We start from the raw sequence: 26,102 nt of genomic DNA, 5'->3' as shown, positions 1-26,102 counted from the left end.
GCCGAGGGTGGTGCTGCCTTCCCCGGCCTGGGCGGACACTCTGCAAGGGCACCCCTGGGTCCTGCTCCCCGACCGCTTGGGGGACCAGCTGCCGTGGTTTGGGCCCCCTGCTGTTCCTCCAGCGATGCTCGCCCCAGTGTTAAAAACGCGCCCAAGTCAGGCCCACTGCGGCATCCTGCTGTGTGAACGCGCAGCCTGGAAGGCCGAGCCTCTGGGGAGCAGGGCGGGGGGCCCAGCTCTGTGGGCGCAGTCCTGGCCGGGAGCAGGGTGAAGGGCTGGCCCTCCGTCCCCCAGGCCACACACGCAGGGCCGCCTCCTGGGGTCGGAGCTGCCTTCCAAGTTTCCTTTGAAGAGTGATTTGTATGTGGCGCTAGAGTCGGGATTTCCAGAGGCCTCTCAGCTCGGCCCTGCCTCTCCGCAGAAATGTCTCCGAGCTCTCGGTCCCCTCCCCTCAGTCCCCACTGCTGAGTCCTCAGAGGCTCGAGACGCCCTTCGAGCTGCACCCCGCTCCAAGGCCCCCGTCCCTGCGCCCGCACCACGCGCGTGGCCGAGGCTGTCTGTGTGCGCGTCCCCGCAGGGCTCCCCTCCGACGGCGGGGGGCGTGTTGACCCGTGTGCGCCCGACCTCTGCACGCTTGTTCCTGCCGCCGACCATGCCTGTCTCCCGCACGGGGCAGGGCCCTGGGCCCCGGGGCCTCTCCAGGAAGCCTCTGTCCTTACAGGGGGCGGAGGGGACAACCAGGCACGTGGGGATGTCTCAGACGCTGTGAAGCAGGCGGTGGCAGGAGGTGCTGGGCAGCCCGGAAGGGGATGTGGGTGCTGGGGGCCCCTGCTGTGCCCGGGGAGGATGTTCCAGCCCTGGGCTGTGTGCTGCCAGGTGCCGACAGCTTTAAGAGGCTGCGTTAAAATAATCCTAACATTCCGGGGGAGGCACAGTGAGTAAAGAGCCCTCTTTGCCCAAACAGTAAACGGCATTAATGTCGTTGCACCGTGCCCCTAGGAGCCATTAGGCACGATTCTAACATCCAGAGGTGATGGCCGAGCCCTTTGATTTCTGCAGTGGGCTTGGGGGTGCGGGCCCGAGGGAGCAGCAGGCCCTGACCTGGTGCCTGGGGTGGCCGTGCAGTAAGAGGCGCGGAGGGAAGGGGCAGGATGGCCTTCAGGGAGGGTGGATTGTTAGGGCTGGGGGCAACCTCAAGAGGAGGGACAGGCCCCGGTCCAGTAAGGAGGGACAACGATCTGCCCCTTCAAGAATGGGCCGGAGGTGCTTGACTGGATCTACTGGGAATTGACAGATCCCATCTACCCGGGCAGAGCCTCCTTTGAGCAGCACTGGCCTCCTGCTGGGGCTGTGGCTTCCCAGGCTTTCCGGCAATGGCTCCTGGAGGGGTCTTGGTGCTGCATCTCAGCTTAGCAGCTGCACAGTTGGCGGAGCCAGCAGAGGGAAAGCTCCCGGGACTAGGCTTCTGGAACCCTCTTCATGGAGAAGGCTGGGGGAGATGCAGCCCTGGCAACGGTGTCGTCCCACTGATCTCGCTGCTCATCTGTTCTTTGGTTCATTCTGTAGGTGCCTGCCACGTGCTGGCCCTGCTCTAGGGGTGCCACAGCCCCCAAGACAAAGGCCCACCTGCCCCATGGGCACGTTCTAGAGATCAGCCAGCAAGTCAGCAAATATATCAAGCCTGGAAGGAGTAAAATGAGGGAAGGGGTGGGAGGGCTGTGGGGGTTGTGGGCTAACACCCTAGCAGAGGCCCTCGCAGAAGGCGTGTGGAGGGACCATCAGTGCCTGGCATCCCGCCACCCTGGGCAGTGCGGCCTGTCCACACACTTCGGGACTTGGGGTTGGCCGTGTCACAAAGCACACGTGTTCCTCTGTTTCAGACTCCGCGCCAGTACCTGGAGGCCACCAACGAGACCAACCGGGTCTTCCTCTACTGCGCCTTCCTGGACTTCAGGTATGGGCCTGCGGGGGTGGGGGCTCCCTGGGCACGGACCAGGAGGCAAGAAGGGAAGGGTGGTAGGGCCAGGCAGCTCGGGGGCCAGGCCCGTGCCGGCTGTGCCCATGGGCCCCATGTTTGCAGACAGATGGGGCCTTGTCCAGAGGGGCGGGAAGCACCCAGGACACAGGACAAGTCCCGGGAGGTGCCGGGAGCAAGGCCTCCTCTGCGTTGCTGTGGGGGCTGCGTGTGCAGTGTGCGGTCTGGGAGGGCGCCGTGTGCATCTTTGTGCCCGCTTCACACATGCCGTGTCTGTGCTTCTCTGCTGAGGGGCAGCCCTCCCGGCTGCAAGGCTGTGCGCACAGTTGAGGGTGGAGTGCCTGTCCAGCCCCCTGGCACAGTGACTTGAGGGAGCATGACCCCCACGTGGAAGGGCTGTGCTGGGTGGGGGCTCCCCAGTCTCTGGCTGGGAAATGCAGCGTCTGCGGCCTTAGATCCCCCAGCATTTTTGGAGAAAGGAGACCCACCTGCAGTCTTTCCCCCCGACATGCAGGCTTGTCTCCTTCAAGCCCTGCCCACTTCCAGGCCTCACCTGCCAAGTAGAGCATCGACAGCTGCAGGAGACACACTCTCCTGCAGACACATCCATGCAGATCCCCCTGTGAGCACATATGCATGCATGTACACACATGTACCCAGGTGCGTGCATGTGCATACATCTTTATATGAGCATATACACACATGCATACACGCCTACATTTATGCACACACAGAGGCACACATCCACCTGTGTGCAGAAACATGCGCACATGCATGTACATATATCTACATGTGTACATATGCACACACCGCCACACATATATGTATCTATACGTATGTACATGCCAACACACATCTATATTTATGCGCATATACATGCATGCACACACATATGTATATGCACACATAAACATATGTATATGTCCATGTATACGCATACATGCATATGTCCATGTATACCCACATACATACACACACCTGCATATATGCACACATACACAGAATACAATACATGGTTATACATGTATGCATGTATACACACATATGCACGTGTGCCTGTGTAGGCACATATACATGCCTGCATATACATGCGTGTGCTTCTTCCAACAGCTCGAACTTGTCCTGGGAGAATTAGACCAAAAGGGTTGGGGGAGGACATGGAGCCCCTGTGGTCTTCGAGGCCCCTCCGCTCTGCACCTCACCCGGGGCTTTGCTCCTGGGAGCCCGCAGGTGGGAGCCCGCAGGTGGGAGCCCGCAGGTGGGAGCCCTCAGGAGGGAGCCCTCAGGTGGGAGCCCTCAGGTGGGAGCCCTCAGGTGGGAGCCCGCAGGTGGGAGCCCGCAGGAGGGAGCCCTCAGGTGGGAGCCCGCAGGTGGGAGCCCTCAGGTGGGAGCCCGCAGGTGGGAGCCCGCAGGTGGGAGCCCGCAGGTGGGAGCCCGCAGGAGGGAGCCCGCAGGTGGGAGCCCGCAGGAGGGAGCCCTCAGGTGGGAGCCCGCAGGTGGGAGCCCGCAGGTGGGAGCCCTCAGGTGGGAGCCCGCAGGTGGGAGCCCGCAGGTGGGAGCCCTCAGGTGGGAGCCCGCAGGTGGGAGCCCGCAGGTGGGAGCCCGCAGGTGGGAGCCCGCAGGTGGGAGCCCGCAGGAGGGAGCCCTCAGGTGGGAGCCCGCAGGTGGGAGCCCGCAGGTGGGAGCCCGCAGGTGGGAGCTGCCCTGCTGTGCTGCCCTGCCCCCGGGAGCCGGCCACCTCCATTCTCCACCACCAGCTCAGGGGCTGCTACCACTCAGCCCTGGCCCCCCACGTCCTCGGGGGGACCTGCTTATCCACTGAGTCTCAGGAAGATGCTCTTGCTTCGCTCCCTGGCACGGAGGGGTGGGGAAGGGCGAGTCCGTCTCACCTGCCCAGGGCACGGCCAGGCTCGCCTGTGAGGTGCTGCCTGGGAGGTCGGCCGCAGCCTTCCACTCCCTCAGCCTCCCAGCACCTCCCCGAGGCCACCTGTCTGCCTGGTGACCCAAGGCCACCATTTCTGGGAAGAGCTATTTAAAATTCTCTCGGGGGAATTTGGAATTCCAGAGAAGATGCGGAGGAGTTCCAGCCCCCCGTGTTCTCGCCGTGAGCATCCCCCACGGCTGACTGCGGGTGGGTGTGCTCCTGGGCGCCTGCTCAGGCTCAGGCTATGAGACTTCACAGTCGACTATTCTTCTAAAAGTTAAATGTAATAGTAAAAAAAGGGTCCCCTTTGACCTTTACCACTTGTCCTCTCTCTTCCCCTCACTCCGGAGGTCACTGCTCTGGGGAGTTTTGTGTGCATTTCCCCGATAATTTAAATATAATTTATATTTATGTCCATAGACAATCTGTGGTATTGTTTTGTTTCTTGCTCCTTGCATCATTTCACCACCCTGTGCTTTTCCTTTTTACCCAGGTTGATGCTCAGTGATCAAAGGCATTCTTTCTAAAACAGTGGATGTAGTGTGTACATATACAGAGCAGATGGTTTATATGACGTGGCAATTGGCATATAGGATTTATATATAACATTATAAACATTGCATTTATATTTTGTTTATTCATATCCCACCAGTTGGACACTGAGGTCATTTTAAATTTTCTTTACGTATTATCCATTGTTTGATAAATGTTCTTGGACACATGCACATATTGCAGAGGTTTTCCAGGAGCGGAATTGCTGGGTTGTAGGACACATGCCTTCAAATGCTTATTTCATGTTGTCTAGTTGCTTTCCCAAGTGAAGGTGCCAAAGCATTTGCTCTGTGTCCCCTCCCAGCCGGGGGTCCCTGTTCCCATGGCACCATCCCACCTTCCACCCCTGCCAGCCTGGGAGGGGCGCGGGCAGGGCTGCTTTCCCTGCACCTCCCTGTGGCAGGTGGGCCGGGCGTCTCCGCACTCACTGCCTGTGGGCTGGAGGGTGCCCCTGCCCTGGGTGGGCATGGCCTCCCGCTGACCCCCCACCCCTGCCCCCCAGCTCCAGAGGAGGCGTCTGGTCGAACCAGGGCTGTGCCCTCGTGGAGGGGAACCTGAGCTACTCGGTGTGCCGCTGCACCCACCTCACCAACTTCGCCATCCTGATGCAGGTGGTCCCGCTGGAGGTGAGAGCCGGTCCCGCGCGGGTCCCCGACTCCGAGGAGGGGCTCTGGAGACCTGGGGCTACGGGCGGACAGGGGTCAGGTGCCACAGCTGGCCAGGCAGGGGCCTGCCCTGGTCACAGGGACTGAGCGATGAAGGGGCATTGCCCCTACTTCCTGGTGACTTGGGGGCAGCAGAGTCGTTGCTGGGGATTTCGGGGCAGCGCGAGGCAGAGTCTGGCTCCCTCGCAGGGGTCAGGGGCAGCAGGCCAGCATTTCCCCCACGGCCTGCCTGGGGCTGCCCTGTGCTGGGTGGGGGTGTGGCGGGGCGTGTGCAGTCCTCGGCTGTGACCGCAGCAGCATGCAGGTGTGAGCAGGGCACGGCTGCCGAGGCCACAGTGTCCCAGGGCTTCTGCCCCGAGAGGGGAACTGTGGGGCGAGGGGCCAGGAGGTCTCACCCCTGTCCCCATGAGCAGCCCTGACGGGGCCCCCAGCTCCTCCTCTCTTCTGTCGGGGGTCCTTGGCTGCTCCTCAGAGCTTCAGACCACGGAGTGGGGAGGCCGTGGTCTGTGTGCCAGGAGCCCCCTCCTGCTCGGGTTTCTCTGTATAGGAAGTGCTTCTCACCCGCTGGGCTTCAGGGCGGCCCTGAGTACCCGAGGTGGATCCCTGTGGCTTTTGACGAGCACGGCTTGTCCAGGGACACGGGCTCTGCCAGGTGCAGGTGCCCAGGCTAGGGTGTCACCTGCTGTTCCCAGTCCCGGGCCCCACGACGCACCTCCAGGGCTCCCAGTACATGGAGTGGGGAGATCTGGGGGGAGCTGGGGCAGCCCCTGGGAAGCCAGGCGCCTCCAGACATGCTTCGTCCCATCCCGTGCTGTTTTGAAATTGGAAAATGTTAGTGAGACTCGGGGTCTCCAGCTCCTCCTGGAGATCCAGAGGGTGTTCCCAGGGCGGTCCTCGGGCAGGGTTTGTGCGCTCCAGCTTGGCCTCACACCCTCCACTGAGCGGGCCCCGCAGGCCGAGGGCAGGGCCGGCTGCACTGGGAGCACAGGACACCCTTGTCCTCGGGGAGGGGAGGGCCTGGCCTCGAGGACGGCGGTTTACAGAGGGCTGCTGAGCCCGGGGTCTCAGGGCGTCACCACGGTCCCACGGGCGCTGGGGACAGAGCCTGGGTTTGAACCCTGCTCTCCACAGCCCCAACGCTCAAGCTGGTGACCTTGACCCCAGATGACCTTGACCCTGGATGACCTTGATGCTGGGTCCTTCACACACTGCCAGTTAAAGACACATCTGTCTTCCGCCTGCCACTCTGGGTGGATTTCCCGGAAGGGTGAATGCGAGACGGTCCTTAAACAGAGCAGGGAGCTGTGGTTGTGTGTTTGCAGCAGAGGCTCAACTCAGGGAGTTAAAAATACAGAGTCACAGAGCGTTTGTGATTAAATAGGCCCACTCCAAACCTGTCACCCCTCCACGTGGGTGAGGCCAGATGGAAGCAGTCAGTGGGTGTCTTCGTGGGAGCAAAACACGTCTATTCACTGCCAGGAGGGTCGATGTGAAAATGGTTTAAAATTATCCATGCTAAAAATGAACATTTTCATGAGCATTCAGAACATTAGGGCAGAGCTCACAGGTTGACACCAAATCTGTGCCACATGTAGGGAATTAACAAACACCCTCAAGTGCTCCTGCTTCCCTGATGCTGAGCTCTCCAGGGTTCTCTACGGAGCCTGGTCTTGGCCCCAGGAGTTCCGACCCACCCACCCCCTCTCTCTGGGGGTCTTTCCTGACTTCTCTCCTCACCTGGCTTCTCCTGGGGGCTCATTCTGGAGACCTCTTCCTCCTACGCAAGCGGGCCCTTTGTGGAGATTCCGTCTCTGTATTAGAAGGGATTTGAGTGGTTTTCTTTGAATAGCCTCACTTGTTTACAATAAATATGTGATTTTTATAGAAAAGGTGCAGCATTATGATAAACAGAAAAATAGACACACTTGTCATAAATTGAAAATGACTGTGATCAAGCTCATTTCCTGGTTCCTAAGATTGTATATTTTATCACACTCACTGTCACTGACATTCAGATGCAATTTATTATTGATGGTGAGTCATAATTTAGTTGGCAGCAGTTTTCTTTCTTCTTAGTTTTTCTTCCTTGTGCCCTTTGAAAATGTAAAATAATAGTGCAACTTGCAATCAGTGGGGTGTTAGATTAAAATTGACACAATGACTGTAAAATAATAATCAAAATCCTGTCTGTCCGTTACTTGCTTAGAGTGTACCACACTGGGAAAGCACTGCCTCACCTAGTTTTATCCCGTATTTCCATAGGGATGTTGACTAATTAATTAACTTGTGAGTCAGTGCTTTATTGGTATTGACTATGTACAAGGTGCGCTGCCAAGTTCCGGCGTGCACAGCGAATGCAGGAGAGTGGACTGTCTGCTTGGGCTTGGCTGGCAGAGCTCAGGACGTTAGAATTTAGTTGGAGGGATGTGCAGGTGAAGTGGTTGTCACAGCCTGAGCCACCATGTGTCTGCCAGTGGAGAGATGTGCTCTGCGTGCACATCCCTGCCACATGCAGGGATGACAGCCAGCCTGAAGGGGGCTCGTGCTTACTTCATTTCATCATATTCTTTCCTGTCCCCTCCCTCTCTCACCCAGTCTATCCATCCATCCACCCAACTATCATCCTTCTATTATCTGTCATCTATCTACCAATCATCTATTATCAATCTATCCATCCATCCATTTATCTGTCAGTCATCTTTCATCTATCATCTATCCATCCATCCATCCATCCACCTGCCATCCATCTATCTATGAATCCATCTGTCCATTTGTCTGTTTACCTGTCATCTATCTACGTACCTATCAATTATCATCTATCCATCCCTCCATTTATCTACGTATCATCTAGCTAACGAGCTATCTAGCCAGCTATTCTAACCTGTCTATCTATCTACCCACCTTTCTCTTTCTTTCTCTATTTTGTTTGTCAAAACCAGGCTGTAAAAAGAACACAGAGTGAAAAGTACCTTTTACCTCTGCCCACTCCTAGTTTCCTAACTGTGGTCCCTTGAGACCAGGCCTGATGCCAGTTTCCCACGTCTCCTTCCAGAACATCCTGTCCTGTCCACACACACGCACCAGTACGTTTATGCAGATGCTGGCACACCGTGGGCAGCGCCCTGCCTCCTCCTTCCGCTCAACCCTCTGCCTGACAGTTGACTGCCCGGCTCTCCCGTCCTTTTCCCAGCTGTGATGGGGGCATTTACCTGTCACCTGCTGATGGGCCCTGAAAGAGCTCCCAGAATTTGGCTATTTCTAATAGTCCAGTTGTGCACACTCTTTTGTATACTTCTCTACAGTAAATTCCTGGGACGCGAATTGGTGAGCAAGGGTTCAGGCATTTTGATTTTGAGAGGCATTGCTACCTTGGTCTCTGGAGATGTACCAATTTATCTGCTGCCAACAGCAGCTTAGATAGAGCATTTATTTCAAATGTGAATTGCAGAAACACGCCTGCATCTCTTGGGGCTCCTAATTCCCAGGAACTCCGTGTCCTTCAAACAGAGAGCTCACCCTGGGGCCCTGGGCCCAGGCCATCACTGCTCTGCCAGACATGGGCAGCTCCTGGGGCTTTAAAAGTAATGCAAATTCAGTAGGAATCCCAACAAGTTATTTTCTTTAATTGGGTAAAATAATTCTAAAGCTGATTTGCAACAGTAAGTTCTAAGAATAGCCAAGAAAAGTAAAAAGGAAGAGTAGAGAGGAGAGACTTCCGTTTGTTAGAATTTACTGTGAAGTGCCTGTGATCAAAACACTAGGCTATTGATGTAAGATGGAAAAGTGAGTCACCAGAACCAGAACCCAGCAGTGGAGCCGGTCACCTCAGTCCACCACGAGAATCCGTGCCACACGCAAAAACAAGGAGCCAGGGGACGGGGGGGAGCTCGTGACGAAGCTGCCTGGAGCGGAGATGACGGAGCGTGGGCTCTGGTGCAGCCACACCGAGGAAGTCTGTGCAGCTCCATGTGGGACACGGACCTGCCAGGAAATACCACGGGACTGTCCCAGAAGGAATTGTAGTTATGTCAGCTGGCTAGGAGACGTGTCCAAGGGGTAGTCAGCAGGGAAGAGCAGGATGTAGGGTAATGTATACATATCACATTTTAATAAAAATGTTGAATCCCCTATGCGTGCATTCGCTTGTACGCTGGGTTCACGTATGTGGACTCCCGTCAGCATGTGGTCATCACGAAGGCATAGCGGGTGCACAGAGGCTGTCAGCACACGTGTCGGGGGGGCACTGGACTTAGAGCACCGCAGTGCGTTCTAGAATCCCTTGTGCGCATGTGTGGAAACCATGTGAAGTACGTGACCTAAGCAGCCAGCTGCCCAGAGTCTGTCGCAGGCGCCTGGGGCTCGAGAGCTCTCTCAGTCACTCCTGAGCCCGTAGCGGAGGGCCTGGCATGGAACAGAAGCTCAAGAAGCATCTGCGGGCCCAAAGGTCAGGCTGCCCCTGGGTGCTGGTGCACGCCAGCCCCCCAGGACCCTGACGCGCCTGGCCAGGGTTGGGTGAGCTGGGGCAAGGCCCTTGGCTGGACAGGGTGTGGGCAGGTGGGCCCTTGGCTTGGGCCATTGCTGCAGGCGAGGTCCTCGTCTGCCCAGGGTCTAGGCCTCTGTGGCCGACTTAGCAAAGGGTTTGCAGGATGGCTGTGAAGGGGCAGGACGGCCCTGGACAAGGTAGTGCCCCTCATTCCCGGCCCCTGGGCCTCCCACTCAGGAGTTGCATTCTGGGGGACGGCCCTGCAGGCTGATGATGGCCCCCAGGACTGTGCCTGATGGGGAAGGGTGGAGCCCCGGGGAATCTGCAGGAGACTTGGCTCCCAAGAGGCAGAAACACCAGGTGCCTTCTCCAGACGGAGAAGCTTCCGGAGCCAGAGGCAGCCCCTGCCTGCACAGGCCCTGCCCCAGTCCAGCTCCCCCCGGGTGGCCTGGACGGACCCCTCTTTCCCATCAAGCCAGAAGAGGAGGCCTGGGGGGGGGGGCAGTGAGGCACAGGCAAGAGGCAGGTCACTGGGACTGCCCGCACTGGGTGGGCATGTCTTGTCGGGCCCTCAGACGCTTAAATAAATGTTAACAGGTAGTCGACAGTGCAAGTCCAGATGTATTATCTAAAATTTGGATTTCTCATTCCTTTTTGAACAAGTCTAGACGCTCTGACCAACTGAGCTTCCGCTCCTGGCTGGAAACTGTTGGCTGGGCCTTGGCAGCCGCTGCTCCTGCAGGCCTGGGCAGGGGTCAGATGTCCCACGAGGGGTGAGGCTGCGGTGACATCATCCACCCTTGAGGGCACCCAGTGACCTGGCTGGCCAAGGGGCCACCTCCACCCCGTGACCCCTGGACCCTGCGTCTCCTTTGCCAGCACGGGCAGGCTGCAGACACAGAGGAGGGATTTGTCGGGGCAGCTTTGGGGAGGGGGGGGTCCTTGGGGGCCTGGGAGTCAGGAGTGAGGAGTGGGGTGGGGGCAGCAGGGAGCAGGGTGGCCGCCTGAGCCCCCCTGTCTCGCTGGGCCACCCCAGCATGCAGGGAGGCCCCGGGCTTGGGAAGAGGCCCGAAGTGAGGTGAGAGGCCGAGCCCCACATTCCTGGGAGGGTGGCCCCGTCCTGCCGGACCCGCGCTGTCCAGGGCTGTCAGACGCAGTCTCACAGTGGGGTCAGGATTCCCATGGCCACACTTCTCCTCCCTCTGACCAGTCTCCATTGCTGTGGAGGGACCATGGACCTCGCGTCCCTGATTCCAGCATCTGCTCCGGGGTGGGTGAGTGGCTCTGCAGTGCCCTGGCTGAGGCTCTGGAGGCTTCCCCGGGGGATCCAGTGCAGGGGGACAGGCGGCTGCCCTCACAAGGGGGTCCGTGCACCTCTGAGGGGCCCCAGGGGCTCTGCAGTTGATCCCTGGTGAAGCGCTTGGGTGTTTGTTTTCACAAGCATTCCGGGTGCCTTTATAGTCTTGGAAGCAGGAGAGGAGACCCCTGAGATTGTCTCTGGGAAAGTGCCGGAGCCCGTGGGAGCTTCTGGGCTGGGTGGCAAAGGCAGGGTGCGGGGAGCCCTGGGATGGGGCCGGCCTTTCTCCAGGTCTCCTCTGGGGAGGCGGTGTTTGCATTTGGGGAGGGAAACCATCACCTGTTCCCACCTACTTTTTGTCTTTGCAGCCCCTGCAAGGAGCTTGCCTGTCATTTTGGAGGCATTCGGAATGCACAGCCCTCTCTTTTTCCTTTAAAAAAACAAAGGGCAGCACAGCATAAAAGCCATTTCTGGCTATTTAAAACATGTCTTGTGTCCTGGAGGTTGTCCCATGTCGGTATATATTGATCCATCTCATTCATCTTGAGCACTATGGTCTATGTCTATGGATCGGTGTTTGGAGAATTTCAGTTTTCTGCCACCACAGCCAATGGTGTCCGTGTGCATCCATGTTTGTCTTCATTTGTGAGTGTGTGTGCAGGAGAAATTCTCTCCCTGGAAGCGGGCCGCTCAGGCTGGACACATTTGTAAATTTTCATTGACACTTAGGGCCACCATTTACTGAGAGTGCTCTGTGCTGGCCCTTGTGCTGGTGTTTTCTGCAGTTGCACATGGCAGGGATTGTTACGCTGTTTCACAGATGAAGAGCCTGAGGGTCACAGTGCCAGAGCTGGGGTTCTGACCTGGTTTATTCTGTGGCTAAAGCCCACAGCCTTTCCTTCTTGCCTTTCTGGGTCTGCACCTCAGAGATGCCCCAGGAGCAGGGCCGCTGGCCACAGACAGCTCACGTGCATCCGTCTGCACCCCCTTGAAGCCATTTGGGGCCTCGGGTCCCCTGGGTCCCTTGGTGTCCTGCACTCTGCTTGTCACGTCCCCCCCACTCTGCAGGAAAGCCGAGCACTCACGAGCCTGGGATGCTGAGGTCCCTTGGGCAGAGAGGGGTCTTGAGGGGCAGCTTGAGGTCCCAAGGGCCCACAGCTGCCCAGGGTGTGGCCCTGCGGTCGCAGTTGATTTGTCTGGGGGGGGGGGCGGCCGGTTGCTGAACCCTCGGCTCTCAGCGTTGCTCGGAGGGTACCGGCGGCGGGGGCTCTTTCCCGGAGGCGAGGGCGAGGCGGGGGATTGGGCCCGGTCCCCGGCGGAGGCGTGCAAGGTGTGGAGGGCGGCGAGAAGGAACAGGCAGGACACGGTTCTTTGAGGGTGAAGAAGCCAAGAGCGTTTATTAGGGGTGAGCACAGGTTATATAGGCTGGCATAGAGGGTGGGGGTTGTTACAAGTCAATGCTGAGGGGATAAAGGCTAGGATTGGTTCTGAGAGGGTGCGGAGGTTAGGATTGGTTCTAAGAGGGCACGGAGGTTGTTTGAAAAGGGGCGGGAGTTGCTCTGGCAACGGTGTCTGGCAACAGTGTATGCGCACTGGCGGTGGGGGAGTTGCTCTGGCAACGGGGAGTGTCCGGGCAAGATAAGGGGGTGGGGAAAAGGCGGTTCCCTCCGGCAAGCCTCCCCTAACATTGGTATTTTGGGTGAGGAAATGGGGCCTGCCTCCGGCCTCACTTTCCCAGGCCTGGGGGGCTGTGGAGGGCGCTGTCGCCCGTGCCCACCACCCTCCCCAGGGGCGGATCCGGTCCCCTGGCCCAGGCCCGCCAAGTTAAAGCACGTAATCAGTGTCCCGCATTTCCCCCTTCTGTTCTAATTGAAGGAAGAAGCTTACCGGAGAGGCCCGCTAAGGGATGAGGGAAGGGGGAGGCCGGGGAGGGGAAAAGGGGTTGACGGTGGCTCAGCGAGGTTGGAGCTTGACGTTGGTGTGGTGCCCGGGCGCTCGACAAGGGCCTCGCTGCTTGCGGGATGGACGAGGGTGTTGACGCTGCGGAGGGTTAGCTTCTTCAGTGGAGGCAAGTTGTTGATACTGGACTTGCACAAATGATGAGAGGACAGCATTGGTATTGGCCTGGCTTTTAGCAAGTTGGCGAAGTCTGCGGATAACCCAGGGTCCTAGGGTGAGAGCTAGAATAATTATTAGTAGGGGGCCTATGAGGGGGAGGAGGTAAGGGAGAAGGGAGGTAAAGATGTGGGACCAATAGTTGGCAGCTTCACGGTCCCTTTTGCGCTGTTCTAGTCCCTCTCGGACTTTCTTTAGGCTGTCTTCGGCGAGACCTGTGGAATTGGCATAAACACAGCATTCTTCTCCTAGGGCGGCGCAAAGGCCTCCTTCTTTGAGGAGAAGAAGGTCGAGACCTCGGCGGTTTTGGAGCACGACCTCAGAGAGGGAGTTAACAGAATTTTTAAGATGGGAAATAGCGTTTTGTAGGTGATGAATGTCCTCGTCAATGGCCGCCCGGAGGTGAGTTAGGGCGGAGCCTTGACTGGCTAATGCAGCGATTTCGGTGCCAGCGCCTGCAAGACCTAGGAGGGAGGCAATCGTGAGGGCGGTGATGGGCTCTCGCTTTTGCAGAGGGGCAGGAGCTGCAGTTCTTTCCAGGCGGAGGAAGAAGTCTTCCTCGCTGTGGTATAGGACCCTAGGGATAAGGACAATTAGGAGGCAAGTTTCATTAGTTGTATTGAGGGTTTGCACATTAAGGCAGGGGGTAAGTCCTGTAGAGGAGCAGAGCCATTGGGAGGAGTTGTGAGGAATAAGAAATTTGGCAGAGCTGCTGGGAGATGAGTAGTTGGCACAAGCTGTGAGGTTGGGAGAGTTACTTGAGCGAGGGTGGATGCACTTTCCTGTAAAGGAGACTGAATGAAAGGTTAGGGGGACGGCAGAGGTATTCCAATTGCATTTCAAGGGGCTGTCCTCTGTGTTTTCTGAAAAGGAGAGGTTGGAGGCAACTGGCTCATACAGGGGGAAGGAGGTGGAGAGGCAAAGCCAACAAGAGGAGGTAAGATTGGAGTTGGAGGAATTCACTTGGACTGGGGTCCAGGCCCAGGTGTACTGTTGTCATCTGGTGCACCAGGTTGCAGAGACGACGGCGTTCTCGTCTCGTTAGACGCGTGGTTGCTGGTGGCGGGCCGGATTGCCCTTCCTGGGATCCAGATTGGTTGTGCTGCATCATCTGGGAAAACACAAGCAAACCCGCGCCCCTGGGCGAGGAGTGGGGAGGGACCCTTCCAGGCATTATTCTCTGGGTCCTTCCAGTAAACCATCGGGGCCTGGGTGGGCCTATACGAGGGCCCCCAATGTTTATGTAGGGGCGAAAGCCCTTCTTTATTGAATGTGAGTAGATTAAGGTGAATAAGGGCTGCTATGATAAGGTCCCCTGGAGTTGCCTGGGGGAGCATTGCCCTTTCTTTTTCAATTTGTGTTTTGAAGCGGCGGTGGACTGCTTCCACAATGGCTTGCCCCTGAGGATTATAGGGGATGCCGAAATGATGGGTGATGTTATATAACTGAAGAAAGGCCGCAAAGGAGGCACTGCGATAGGCAGGCCCATTGTCAGTTTTTAGGTCCCTGGCAAGGGGGACTGCATAACACATGGCCGAGAAGGTGTCAATTATTACATGCACATATTTGAGGCGTTTAAAGGATGGAACGTGAGTTACATCCATCTAGAATTGGGTTTTAGGCCTCGTGGGTTGACTCCCTGAGGTTGCAGGGGGCCAAGCGGCGCAAAGGGCGCACAAGTTGCACAATTGCGGACAAGATGTTTACAGGTATCTAGGGGGAGGCCACATAGATGATGCAACGACGTAGCCGAAAAGTGAAACCTGGAATGCAATAACTTGGCCTGGTTAACAGCATCCCCCGGAGGGGCTGCCGTGTGGGTTAGCATAGCTTGGGTATTCTGAGCTGAGACCGCTTGGTCTACTATACTATTGCCATTAGCCAGGGGCCCCGGAAGGCCTGAGTGACTACGAATGTGGCTAATGAACCAAGGATTCTGTCGATGCTCCAGGATGCTTCTGAGGTTAGAAAGTGCTTTATCAATGGCCGAGTCTCCCGGGAAAAAGGTGGAAAACGCGAGGACTCGGCAGACCTGATAAGTGTAGAGGCTGTCAGTGAAAATGTTTACTGGGTGGTTACAGTGGGCGTTTAGCGCGTATGACACCGCCAGAATTTCCCCCACTTGGACTGAATGAAGGTTGATATAGCTGAATAGGCGGGGTTTTGGGTGGTCCTGAGAATAAGAGAGGAAGGCGAAACGGGTTTTGGAGGCGTCAGTGAAGACGGTAGTGGCACCCGGGATGGGTGCAGAGGAGGGGAAAGGATGGAAGGGGCTGCGGAAGGGAAGCTTGGCGAGCCCCTGTAACAGTCGATGGCTAGGATAGTGGCAGCTGAATTCTCCCTGAAATCCTTCTAAGAGGATTTGCATGTCCGGGTTATCACGTATGAGCAGGCGGGTTTGGCCTGCGTCCAGGGGCCAAACAATTTTTCCCGGCGGCTCTCCAAATACATGAACAGCCAGGGTGACTAGATCTGAAGCTAGGCTGATCCAGAGCCGCACTGCGGGGCAAATTTTCCTAAGCCGGCTTTTAGCAGGGTACACCCAAAGCAGAGGGCCTTCCTGCCACAGGCAGCCCATGGGTGTGCCGGGCGTAGGAAGGATGAGTGCTATAAGATTGCCCTCTCTAGTGCTGAACCTGTTGAGACAGCAGGCGGCGAGTGCCTTGTTAATGGCGGCAATGGCTTCCTTTGCCTCCTGGGTGAGCTTAATGCGCCGGGAGATTGCTAGCAGTGGGGCTTCAGGGACACTCAGCAGCATAAAGAGTGGTTGTAGCTGTGCTGTGGTGATCGGCAATGCAGAGCGGAGCCAATTGATCTGGCCACAGAGCTGTTGGAGCTCAGTGATAGTGACCCGATCCGGTATGTCCAGCTGGGGAGCGGACGGGGCAATGGTTTTATTAATACTAAACTTTAAGAAGGCTAATGGTGGCACAATTTGAACTTTATCGGGCTGAACCGTGAGGCCGAGGTCAGCTAAATTAGCGGTGAGGTCTTTAAGGATTAGAGGAAGCGTCTCGGCGTCCTCAGAGGCCACCAAGATGTCATCCATGTAATGGATGAGCATGGCCCGCTTTCGCAGGGGTGCGGGGACTGAGCTTGTGCCTCGACTTACCAGGCCTGGGCCAGGGGACCTGATCACCCCCTGGGGAGGGTAGTAGGTACGGGCGTGAGTGCCCTCTGCAGCCCCCCCGAGCCTGAGGAGCGAGGTCAAGGCAGCTCCCTTTTCCTCACCCAAAATGCCACTGGCAGGGGAGGCTTGCCGGAGGAAACCGCCTTTCTCCCAACTGCCCTTTCCCCACTTCCTTATCTTACCCACATACTCCCTTGTGCCAAGGCCACTTCTGCCACCGCCAGTGCGCATGCACCGTGGCCAGAACAACCCCCGCCCGCTGCAACGGCTCCTGCGTCCTCTCAGAACCAATCCTAGCCCCTCTCCCTTCAATATTGCCATTTTAGGCTACTTCACCTCCTTTCCAGCCCTGCCCCTCTTACCAGCCTATATAACCTGTAATCACCCCTGAATAACTCTCTTTGGCGCATACTCCTACTGGATGAAGAGTGTTTTTTGTCCTTATCGCTGCCCTCCACACCTTGCACGCCTCTCGCCGAGGACCTTGGCCACGTCCTCCGCCTCGCCCTCGCCTCCGGGAAAGAGCCCCCGCCGCCGGTACCCTTTAAGCAGCCCCGAGAGCTGAGGGCTCGGCTACCGGCCGCCACTCCCCCTAGAAGCAGTAACCCCGACTGCACAGGGGGGCCACTGCGTGATTAACATACATTTGGCAGATGGCCGGACTGTTACGCATCCCTTGAGGGAGGACTTTCCATTGGTATCTGCTAGCCGCGCCCGCGTGATTGGGGACGGGGACTGTAAAGGCAAAGCGCGGGCGGTCTCGCTCATGTAGCGGGATGGAAAAGAAACAGTCTTTGATGTCAATGGTGGCTACATGATAGTGGGCCGGGATGGCCACCGGATGGGGGAGGCCAGGCTGCGGGGAACCCACGGGAAGAATATGCGTATTGATCTCCCGCAGATCATTGAGGAGCCTAAATTTCCCTGTGGCTTTTTTATGAATAACAAACACTGGCGAATTATAGGGACTAGTAGAAGGTTCTATGTGGCTTGCGTCCAATTGTTCTTGGACAAGGGCTTGGAGTGCAACTAATTTGTGCGTGGGAAGGGGCCACTGCTCTACCCATATAGGTTCCTCAGTATCCCACTGCAGAGGAACGGGCGCTGGAGGTGTTAAACGAGCAGTGGCGCACATTATTGGGGGGGCTGCGTGGTAAGCACTGCCCCAGAGGCGGCGGCAGCTGCCGGTAGCGGCTCCGAGGAGGAGCTTGTCGAAGGGGGAGGCGGAAGTGGGAGGCCCCAAGCGTCGCAAGATGGCGGCACGGTAGGCGTGGCTAAGGCGTAAGATGGCGGGCTAGCTCCGCCCTGTGAAAGGGCAGGGCCTAAGGCATAAGATGGCGGACTAGCTCCGCCCTGTGAAAGGGCGGGGCCTAAGGCATAAGATGGCGGACTAGCTCCGCCCTGTGAAAGGGCAGGGCCTAAGGCATAAGATGGCGGACTAGCTCCGCCCTGTGAAAGGGCGGGGCCTAAGGCATAAGATGGCGGACTAGCTCCGCCCTGTGAAAGGGCGGGGCCTAAGGCATAAGATGGCGGACTAGCTCCGCCCTGTGAAAGGGCGGGGCCTAAGGCATAAGATGGCGGACTAGCTCCGCCCTGTGAAAGGGCGGGGCCTAAGGCATAAGATGGCGGACTAGCTCCGCCCTGTGAAAGGGCGGGGCCTAAGGCATAAGATGGCGGACTAGCTCCGCCCTGTGAAAGGGCGGGGTAAAGCGCATGCGGTTTCCGGCCCGGCTTAGGGCTGACGTCATCACTAGAGCACTTCCTCCCCTCAGTAGAAGAAGAAGGAGGAAGTTCGCCATTTTGGAGCAGTCTGGGGGGGCGGTTGCAAAGAGGCACACGGCGCCAAACAAAGAAACAAAGACACAAAGGACTACAGCAAAGTAATGGATGGGAAGAGGGAGAGCTACTGGAGGAAGAGTGTTAGGAGGAATGGGGGGGGACATAGGAAGAGAAGACGAAAGGTAGTCGGGGGCAATAGCCAGGTTAATACGGGAAAGGAGGAGCAGCCCGGGCGCGGAGCGGCGAGGGAGAGGCGGCTCCGGACGTGAAGCGGCGAGGGAGAGGCGGCTCCGCGGGGCGGCGAGGGAGAGGCGGCCCTTACCTTACCTTGCAGGCGAGGAGAAGGGGAGTTGGAGAGGCGTCCGGGCGAGCGGGTGGTTTACTGGACCGCTGCGTGGAGAGGACCGGCCCCACGTTGGGCGCCAGCTGCGGTCGCAGTTGATTTGTCTGGGGGGGGGGGGGCGGCCGGTTGCTGAACCCTCGGCTCTCGGCGTTGCTCGGAGGGTACCGGCGGCGGGGGCTCTTTCCCGGAGGCGAGGGCGAGGCGGGGGACTGGGCCCGGTCCCCGGCGGAGGCGTGCAAGGTGTGGAGGGCGGCGAGAAGGAAAAGACAAGACACTCTTCCTCCAGTAGGGGTAGAACAAAAGGACAAAAGGGACTTTATTCAGGAGGGTAAAGCCAAGAGCGTTTATTAGGGGTGAGCACAGGTTATATAGGCTGGCAGAGAGGGCGGGGGTTGTTACAAGCCAATGCTGAGGGGATAAAGGCTAGGATTGGTTCTAAGAGGGCACGGAGGTTGTTTGAAAAGGGGCGGGAGTTGCTCTGGCAACGGTGTCTGGCAACAATGTATGCGCACTGGTGGTGATGGGAGTTGCACTGGCAACGGGGAGTGTCCGGGCAAGATAAGGGGGTGGGGAAAAGGCGGTTCCCTCCGGCAAGCCTCCCCTAATGGTGGTATTTTGGGTGAGGAAATGGGGCCTGCCTCCGGCCTCACTTTCCCAGGCCTGGGGGGCTGTGGAGGGCGCTGTCGCCCGTGCCCACCACCCTCCCCAGGGGCGGATCCGGTCCCCTGGCCCAGGCCCGCCAAGTTGAAGCACGTAATCAGTGTCCCGCAGTGGCCCCAGCTCTGGGAGCTGACACATAGCCGAACACCAGAGCTCCCAGTGCCCCTGCACTTGGGTGACCTGGGGATCCCCACGTTCTCCTGACTGTGGAGGGGGAGGTAGAGAGGGAGCAAGTGTGACCTCTGCCCACCCTGAGCCTCTGTGCACCCCGAAGGAGGAAGGGTGCAGAGGAGGAATCCATGGAGTGTGCACTGAGGTGAGGGGCCGGGGTCCCAGGCCCCCCACTCTGAGCCCACTTCCGCTGCCTCCTTCTGAAGCCAGATTCTCAGACCTGAGCCCGGGCACACGGGGACGGCCCGTGGGAGGGGCAGCCGAGGCCAGGCCTGGCGGGAATACAGCTGTCCAGCCATGCTGCCGGCCAGCAAATGGTCTGCCCAGTGTCCGGAAGCTCTCCCCAGCAAGGAACAAGGTACCCTGCAGTCACCCCACTCTCCCCCATTTGGTGGCCCCCAGCCCCTGCCACAGCTCCCAGCCAGCGTATTGGGGCTGTCATCCCCCTGTCCACTCTGGTGCTGCTGGCCTGGGGCTGGGCGGGCAGGAGGGACCCATCCAGAGGCCCCAGGTTGTGGGACGGCCCTGGGCCTGCTCGCTGCACTGCCCCCACCCCTGCTAGGCTCGGTTGTGCAGCCTCCTGGTCCCCCGGCCTGGCCAGTGGGCAGCTCTGCAGGAGATGGAGAAGCTCCGTGGCTTCTCTCGGTCCAGGGCGCCTTCTGGCAGCGGCCACATCTCCGCGGTGGCTCCAGCTCCTGCTGGACAGCTGCCCCAGCCCCTGGCTCCGGCCTCCACCTGCTGGCCTCCCTGGGCTCTGGTACTCCAGCCTGGGGGAGGCGGCCTCCTCCTGCTGCCTCGCTCCCCCCAGGGCGGCCCAGTTCTCCACTCACCTTCGGAAGCAGCTCCCCAACTTTAAATTCCTGCTCCCCGGGAGGCTGGACTTGGGTCTGGTTACCTGGCTGGCTCCGGCCCAACACGTGAGCAAGGCTCAGGGGCTGGGGGCCCCACAGGGCTCCTGGGCCTGGGGGTGGGGGGGTTGGCCCTGCCAGGTTCCCCTCTGCTGGCCCTTTTAAGGAGGCAAGTCAGCCCGTGTTTTCTAAGGACGTTGTGGCCAACCCTGCCCCCCAGGCTCCAGCACCCCCTGGGCTCTGCCTGGCCTCCTGGAGGGAGCTCCAGCCACCGAGAGGCTGACCAACGTGCACCTGGACAGGTGCCCCCGCAGCCCACCGGGGGACGCTCTTCTCTCGGGGTCCCCCTTGGTGGTGGCCTGTCTCCTCCTGGGCCCCAGCCACACAGGCCTGTAGCCCCTGCTCCGGGCTCTGCCAACCCACCTCCCACCTCCGTCCTCCCCTCCCCGGGCAGAGGCTTGGCTGTGGCTGACCTCTAGGGCACTTCAAGGTCACCTCCTTGCTTTTCCGCTCCCTCGGCGCCTTTGTGACCAGTTCCCTGCACTAAAGGCCTTGCTGCCTGGCCTGCCCAGCAGAGAGACCAAGCGGAGGGGGCAACTGAGTCAGAGACAAGGGCAGGGCGGTGCCACGCAGGACCCTGGGGGGGCTGCAGGGAGGCCTTGGGCGCCCTTGGAGGGGGTGGGCCAAGAGGGGCACATGTCCTGGTCGACCCTGTGCCATGACGTCTCTGGCTGCGTCATGGAGATGGGACAACAACGCGCCCACGTGGTAGTGGAGACAGTAGGCAGGAGGCTCTGGAATCAGAGTGAAAGAGGAAGATTTGGGATGTGGGGGTATGGTGGGCAGAGCACCATCTTATGGTGTGCAGATGGGTGGGCCCTGGAGGAGGGGCAGGACCCAGCGAGATCCTGAGGTCCTTATGCCAGCGCCACGCCCACTGCCCCTGTCCTCGGCCTCCACCACATCCCCTGCTTCTTTCCACGTAGCCACCATCGAAGCATGAGCTGGCGACCTCTTTATCCATGTGTTTTCCTGTCTGCTTCCTTGTTCTTGACCAGTTTCCCCACTGGAGTGTAAGCTCCATCAAGTCCTCTTTTGGCTCATTCTTAACTCCTAGACTGGTGCCTGGCACACAGTAGGCGCTTAATAATGACAGAGCCACAGGCCCCTGTGTGTCTTCCTGGCTGTGTGTGGGCTCCTCCCTTTTCCTTTGACACTCTCTCAGGGCCACCGAGGACTCTGGGCCTCGGGCAGCAGCTCCCGCAGGTGTGGCCCCACAGGTGTGGCTCTCCTCCCGTCCACGCCACCCACTCCCTGCTCGCGCCACTGCCCACAGACTGTGGTTCTAGACCTTTGCTTCGTTTACTGAGCACCTGTAGCTCACCAGGTCCTGTCAGACAGGGGATGTGGAAGTAAGCAAGCAAGGAGCATCCCTGGCTTCACGGGACTTAGCATCCAGTGCTCAAGGCGTGCCTGGTCCTGAAGGCCCTCCCCGTGCTCTGTGTCGAGGCCCGCGGCCAGCCCCCCACCCAGGTGCCCCTTGGGTCTCCCTTTACCCGCCTTCGGCTACGCTCACGCCTCCTCCCTCCCAGCCTGCCCAGGCGCAAGCTGTCTGCATTTCACAGAGGGTGCAAGCCGCTGTCCCCTTAGCACCCGAGGACAGGCTCACCTGTTTGCATGTGTTCATGCTGTGAAGCCATTTGCTCAGCAGGGAAGGGGGCGAACCTCCCGCAGGATGGGCGGTCAGCATTGCCCCCAACCCAGTTCTCTCTAAACTTGAGCGTTAATCGAAGCGAGCAGTTTGAGAACGCTGAATCACATGCACTTTCTCCTTGGTCCTTCCTGTAAGGGCCTCGGTGTTGCTTTGCAGACTGTGCTGAAGAATAACGGGTGAGGTCACATATGAGCCTCAGACATCGCAGTCTAGGGGAGACACCAGGCTTGTTCAGAAGTCGCTTGGACCGTGTGTTGTTTTCACCTTGTGGGCTCACTGGGGACCCAAGCCCCTTGTAAATATGACCCTTTTCTATGTCTTACCTTGTTGCTTTATGAACATTTCAGGTGGCCCAGCCAGTCTGTTAGCTCCTGCTCACAGGTGGGGCCACATCTCATTCTTTTTGGTCTTTTTCATTGTGCCAGCATGGGGCCGGTGCTGAGTGGGTTTGAGAAAGGTTTATGATGAAGAGCTGGTTGATGGTGGCTTGATTGATGGTGGCTTGGTTGATGGTAGAGTTGGTTGAGGGTGGAATTGGTTGATGGTAGAGTTGGTTGACGGGAGGATTGGTTGACGGTGGGTTTGGTTGATGGGTTGGTTGATAGTGGACTTGGTTGATGATAGAGTTGGTTGATGGTGGCTTGGTTGATGGTGGAGTTGGTTGATGGTGGGTTGGTTGATGGTGGGTTGGTTGACGGTAGAGTTGGTTGACGGTAGAGTTGGTTGACGGTAGAGTTGGTTGATGGTGGAGTTGGTTGATGGTGGGTTGGTTGATGGTGGGTTGGTTGATGATAGAGTTGGTTGATGGTGGGATTGGTTGATGGTAGAGTTGGTTGATGGTGGGTTGTTGGATGTTGGAGTTGGTGGCTGGTAAGGTTAGAGAGCACATATGATACAGGAATTTGTGGGTGTGGGTCTGTGGCTAGGGCTGACCTCCCAGCTTGTAAATAACTCCAGGCAGAGCGAGGTGAGAGTGTGGTTGACCAGCCATGTCCCTCATGCCTAGGAATCCTTTGCAGTGTGCAGTGGATTCTCCCACATTAGCCCACTATAGACTCACACCAAGTCTGTGAATGGGGGAGGTCAAGCTTAATCTTCTCCGTGAAAGGATATTTAAACATTGATGTAGATTAAGTAAGCCTCTCGGGTGAATCACTGGAGTCAAGGGAGTAGAGCTGAGGACCGTTTGTACCCTGAAACCTTCATGAAATTCCTCTGGAAATCCACTGTCCCCAGTAGACCCCACTGCTGCTCTCTGAACTATGGGCGGTGGGACAGCAGAAGCTGCATTAGGTGTTCTCCATCCTCCAAGGGCTCAGCATCTCCTTGGGGAAGACTCTCCCCAGAAGCCCATGGGTGGGATGTGCGATGATGTGATGGTCCCGAGACACAGGGGCTGGGGAGGAGCCAGGCCCTGCTGGGTGGGGTTCTCGTGTGGAGTACGTGGACTCAGGGCCAGACTGTGGAGCACTCCTGGGCCCAGGGGCGAGGCTGTCATGGAGCCAGGCCACCTCTTATTTGCAGAGACTGTTGCTGTCCTTCAGTGGCCATTTCCATTGGCTTCCAAGTTAATTCCGATTTGGTGGGTGCCGGAGAAGTGGACCTCATTGTCCGAGAGCAGTGCGCCTCGCTGATGCCCCTGAACTTCTCGCAGTGATACGTCCTGTGTCTCCAGGCAGGGATCACTGTAAGGTGTTAACAAGGCCAAGAAGGATGGGCATGTTCAGAATACAGTATTACATCCTCCTCCCTCAGAGAGTGTGAGAAAGGCCAAATCGAACATAGCTAAATCAATCTTTTACCTCCACGTTTGTCAGAACTCTTACATGGCTTATACGACCAAAAGCCTTTAAAGGAGAGTAGAGAATGCAGCTTTTCCTCAACTTATTTGAAATTGGAAACATCTTCACAGAAGACTCACTGGTGTCTTGCAGGAGATGAGAGGATCAAGGACAGGGTTTGGGGAACGGGGCTCTGAGGAGTAGAGTTTCCTTTGCCTGTCTGTTGGTCTGTCTGCAGACAGAGGTGTTTGAGGTTCTGGTTTTGGGATTTTGCTGGAAACGCTGCTCCCAGCAGCAGCCGCTTGGGGAGGGAGCTGTTCTGTAAACTGAGGCTCCAGGGGCACCACCCAGAGCCTCCCTCCTGCTTGGCTGCAGCCGTCTGTGGCTCCTGCTCTACAGGGCGGAGAGCAGACGGACTCCTGGAGCACCTCCGCACGCCTGTGGTCGAGGCCCGTTCAAGTGCTCCCCCTGGGGCTAGGAAGCTGCCAGGCACCGCTCTGGGCTCTGACCCTGAGAAACTCCCAGTTGGTGGAGGAGGGAGGTGAGCCCGGGAGGAGGGAGATGAGCCGGAGATGCGCTTACCTGCTGAAGACGCTGGGGAGACATGTAGTGGAGATGCTGAGGTGTGAGGGAGGGGTCTGTGAATGTCAGGGGCAAGGAGGCCATCCTCCTGGAGCAATCTGGAAGGTATCAGAGGAGAGGGCTTTGGTGCAAGTCTTGAAGCAGGGGCAGGAGTCCCTGAGGGAGAATGCACTGGAGCGCACAGCCGCGCTCCTGCTGCCCCGGGGCTGATGCAATGGCCCACTGGGCTCAGAGGGCAGCCAGGACCGGTAGTGAGGACGGGATATTTCCCGCAATGTCCTGTCCTCCCCCGGCTCCCAGGGACGCCCAGGAGTCCTTCTACCTGCCTCTGCCCCTGCCCGGGGTGACGTGGGCCCTGCCCCTGGGCCTGGCCTCACTGGGCCCCATCCTCCGCCGTGACCGTCCCCGTGCCCACTGCCCCCACGAGCACCCGCACAGGCCGGCTCTGCACGGTCCTAGTGTCCTTGAGCGGAGAGGCCAGCGCGGGGCCCTGCTGCATCCCAGCCACAGCTGCCGGCCCTCCTGCACTCCTGCCTCCCATGGGGGCTGCTCCCTGGAGGGGGCGGGGGCAGCCGAGGGTGAAGGAGACCCCCTTTGGGGGAGGACTCGGGGGGGCCAGGCTGCTCCTGCCCGTTCAGGCCGGTTAACATGTCTGACAGCCCCTTTGGGAACGGGTTAGCTCTGCAGTGAATCTCTGTGTGCACAGAAGACCTTTCTAGGGTTCAGTCGTCAGCTCACCCCAGAGGAGAGCCTGCGAGGCCTGGGCCTCGGGGAGCCGGTGTCTCCAGGCCCAGCCCAGCCCCTGTCCTTGCCGAGCGCACACTCACAGCCTCGGGGTAGCCTCCTGCTGTGTCCTATCAGCCCTTCCCCAGTGCCGGGCGAGGGGCTGACCTCCGCAGCCCGGGAGCCCCCATGGGGTGGAGCTGCTGATCGGGCTGTGGCTGCTCTGGCTGCCGTGGTGGCTCCGCACCCTTTGAACTCACCCAGCTCATGTGATTATGATCCGCTTTATTTGTAAAGTGTGCCAGACCCCAACAGACATTGTCTCGGGCACTCACCGATGGGTTCATTTAGGAGCTGTCTGCCGACCCCACGTGTGCCTCACAGCAGCCACTTCTGCTGCTGTACAGCCCATGGGCAGGCAACAAACAGGCAGGGGTACTGGGGGCCCTTTACTCCTCACTGCCCCCCGCGGGGAAAGGGCTGTTGGGTCTTCATCTTGCAGATGGGTGAATCAGGGCAGAGGTCACATGGCTGGGCAAGGGTGGTGCAGGGATTTGAATCTGGGATTTATCTCCCACCCTGCACCCCTCCATCTAGCTGAGGAAGCAAGGAGGGTGGGTGCCGGGCAGGCACAGAAGCCCTGGAGGATGAAAGCACAGCTGTACCCTGGAGGGCAGGTGGGGCTGGAGCCCTGGCCTGGAGGGGCTGGGCAGGTGAGGAATGGGTGGTGGGCGAGCAGTTCGGAGCAGCTGCAGCCCCAGCAGCCTGCTGAGGCTGAGACCCGAGGTGGGAGCAAACTGGCAGCAGCAAATGGCAGGACTTGCCATGGCCAGTGCACCCCCAGGCTCTGTGGCCACTCAGTACCCAGCTGCCCCCAAGCCCTCCCCACCCAAAGACCTCTGTCCAGCTCAGTACCCACCTATCTCAGGTCTGCAGCCGGCCAGCCCCCCAGCCACTGTCCAGCCCCCAGCCCCCCTCCTGCTCCCCCAGCCCTGTCTAGCCCCTCCAACCCTGTCCAGCCCCCCCAGCCCTGTCCAGCCCCCCTCCCGCCGCCGCCCGCTAATGCCCTCTCCTCCTGCCCGCACAGCTCACGCGTGGACACCAGGTGGCGCTCTCGTCCATCAGCTACGTGGGCTGCTTGCTGTCCGTGGTCTGCCTGGCCGCCACGCTGGCCACCTTCGCCATCCTCTCGTGAGCCCCTCTGCTGTGGCCCCGGGGGTGTGGAGCTCCAGGGAGACAGTGCACCCTGGGCATGCGCATCGGGAGGTGGGGGTGCCCGGTCCCTGCTTGGGTGTCGGGGTTGAGGGCTGCTGGGTCACTTGCTAGTCTGGAATGGGGGTGTTGAGAGGGGCTTCGGCCT

The 26,102-nt window shown here is 58.7% G+C and overlaps 1 protein-coding gene across 1 annotated transcript in view; it reads left to right on the top strand.

Annotated features, from left to right (window-relative positions):
- The window catches only part of ADGRD1 (adhesion G protein-coupled receptor D1), a 168,973-nt gene that overhangs the window by 115,171 nt on the left and 27,700 nt on the right, over nt 1-26,102 (top strand). The window contains exons 17-19 of the mRNA XM_037817221.1: nt 1,881-1,954; nt 4,954-5,077; nt 25,830-25,933. Coding sequence (XP_037673149.1) covers nt 1,881-1,954; nt 4,954-5,077; nt 25,830-25,933 — 302 coding nt within the window. The remainder of the gene's footprint in view (nt 1-1,880; nt 1,955-4,953; nt 5,078-25,829; nt 25,934-26,102) is intronic.

This window comes from Choloepus didactylus, chromosome 23 (genome assembly GCF_015220235.1).
Source record: "Choloepus didactylus isolate mChoDid1 chromosome 23, mChoDid1.pri, whole genome shotgun sequence".
Taxonomy (NCBI): Eukaryota; Metazoa; Chordata; class Mammalia; order Pilosa; family Megalonychidae; genus Choloepus; species Choloepus didactylus.
This window is presented reverse-complemented; position numbering and strand designations above follow the sequence as displayed.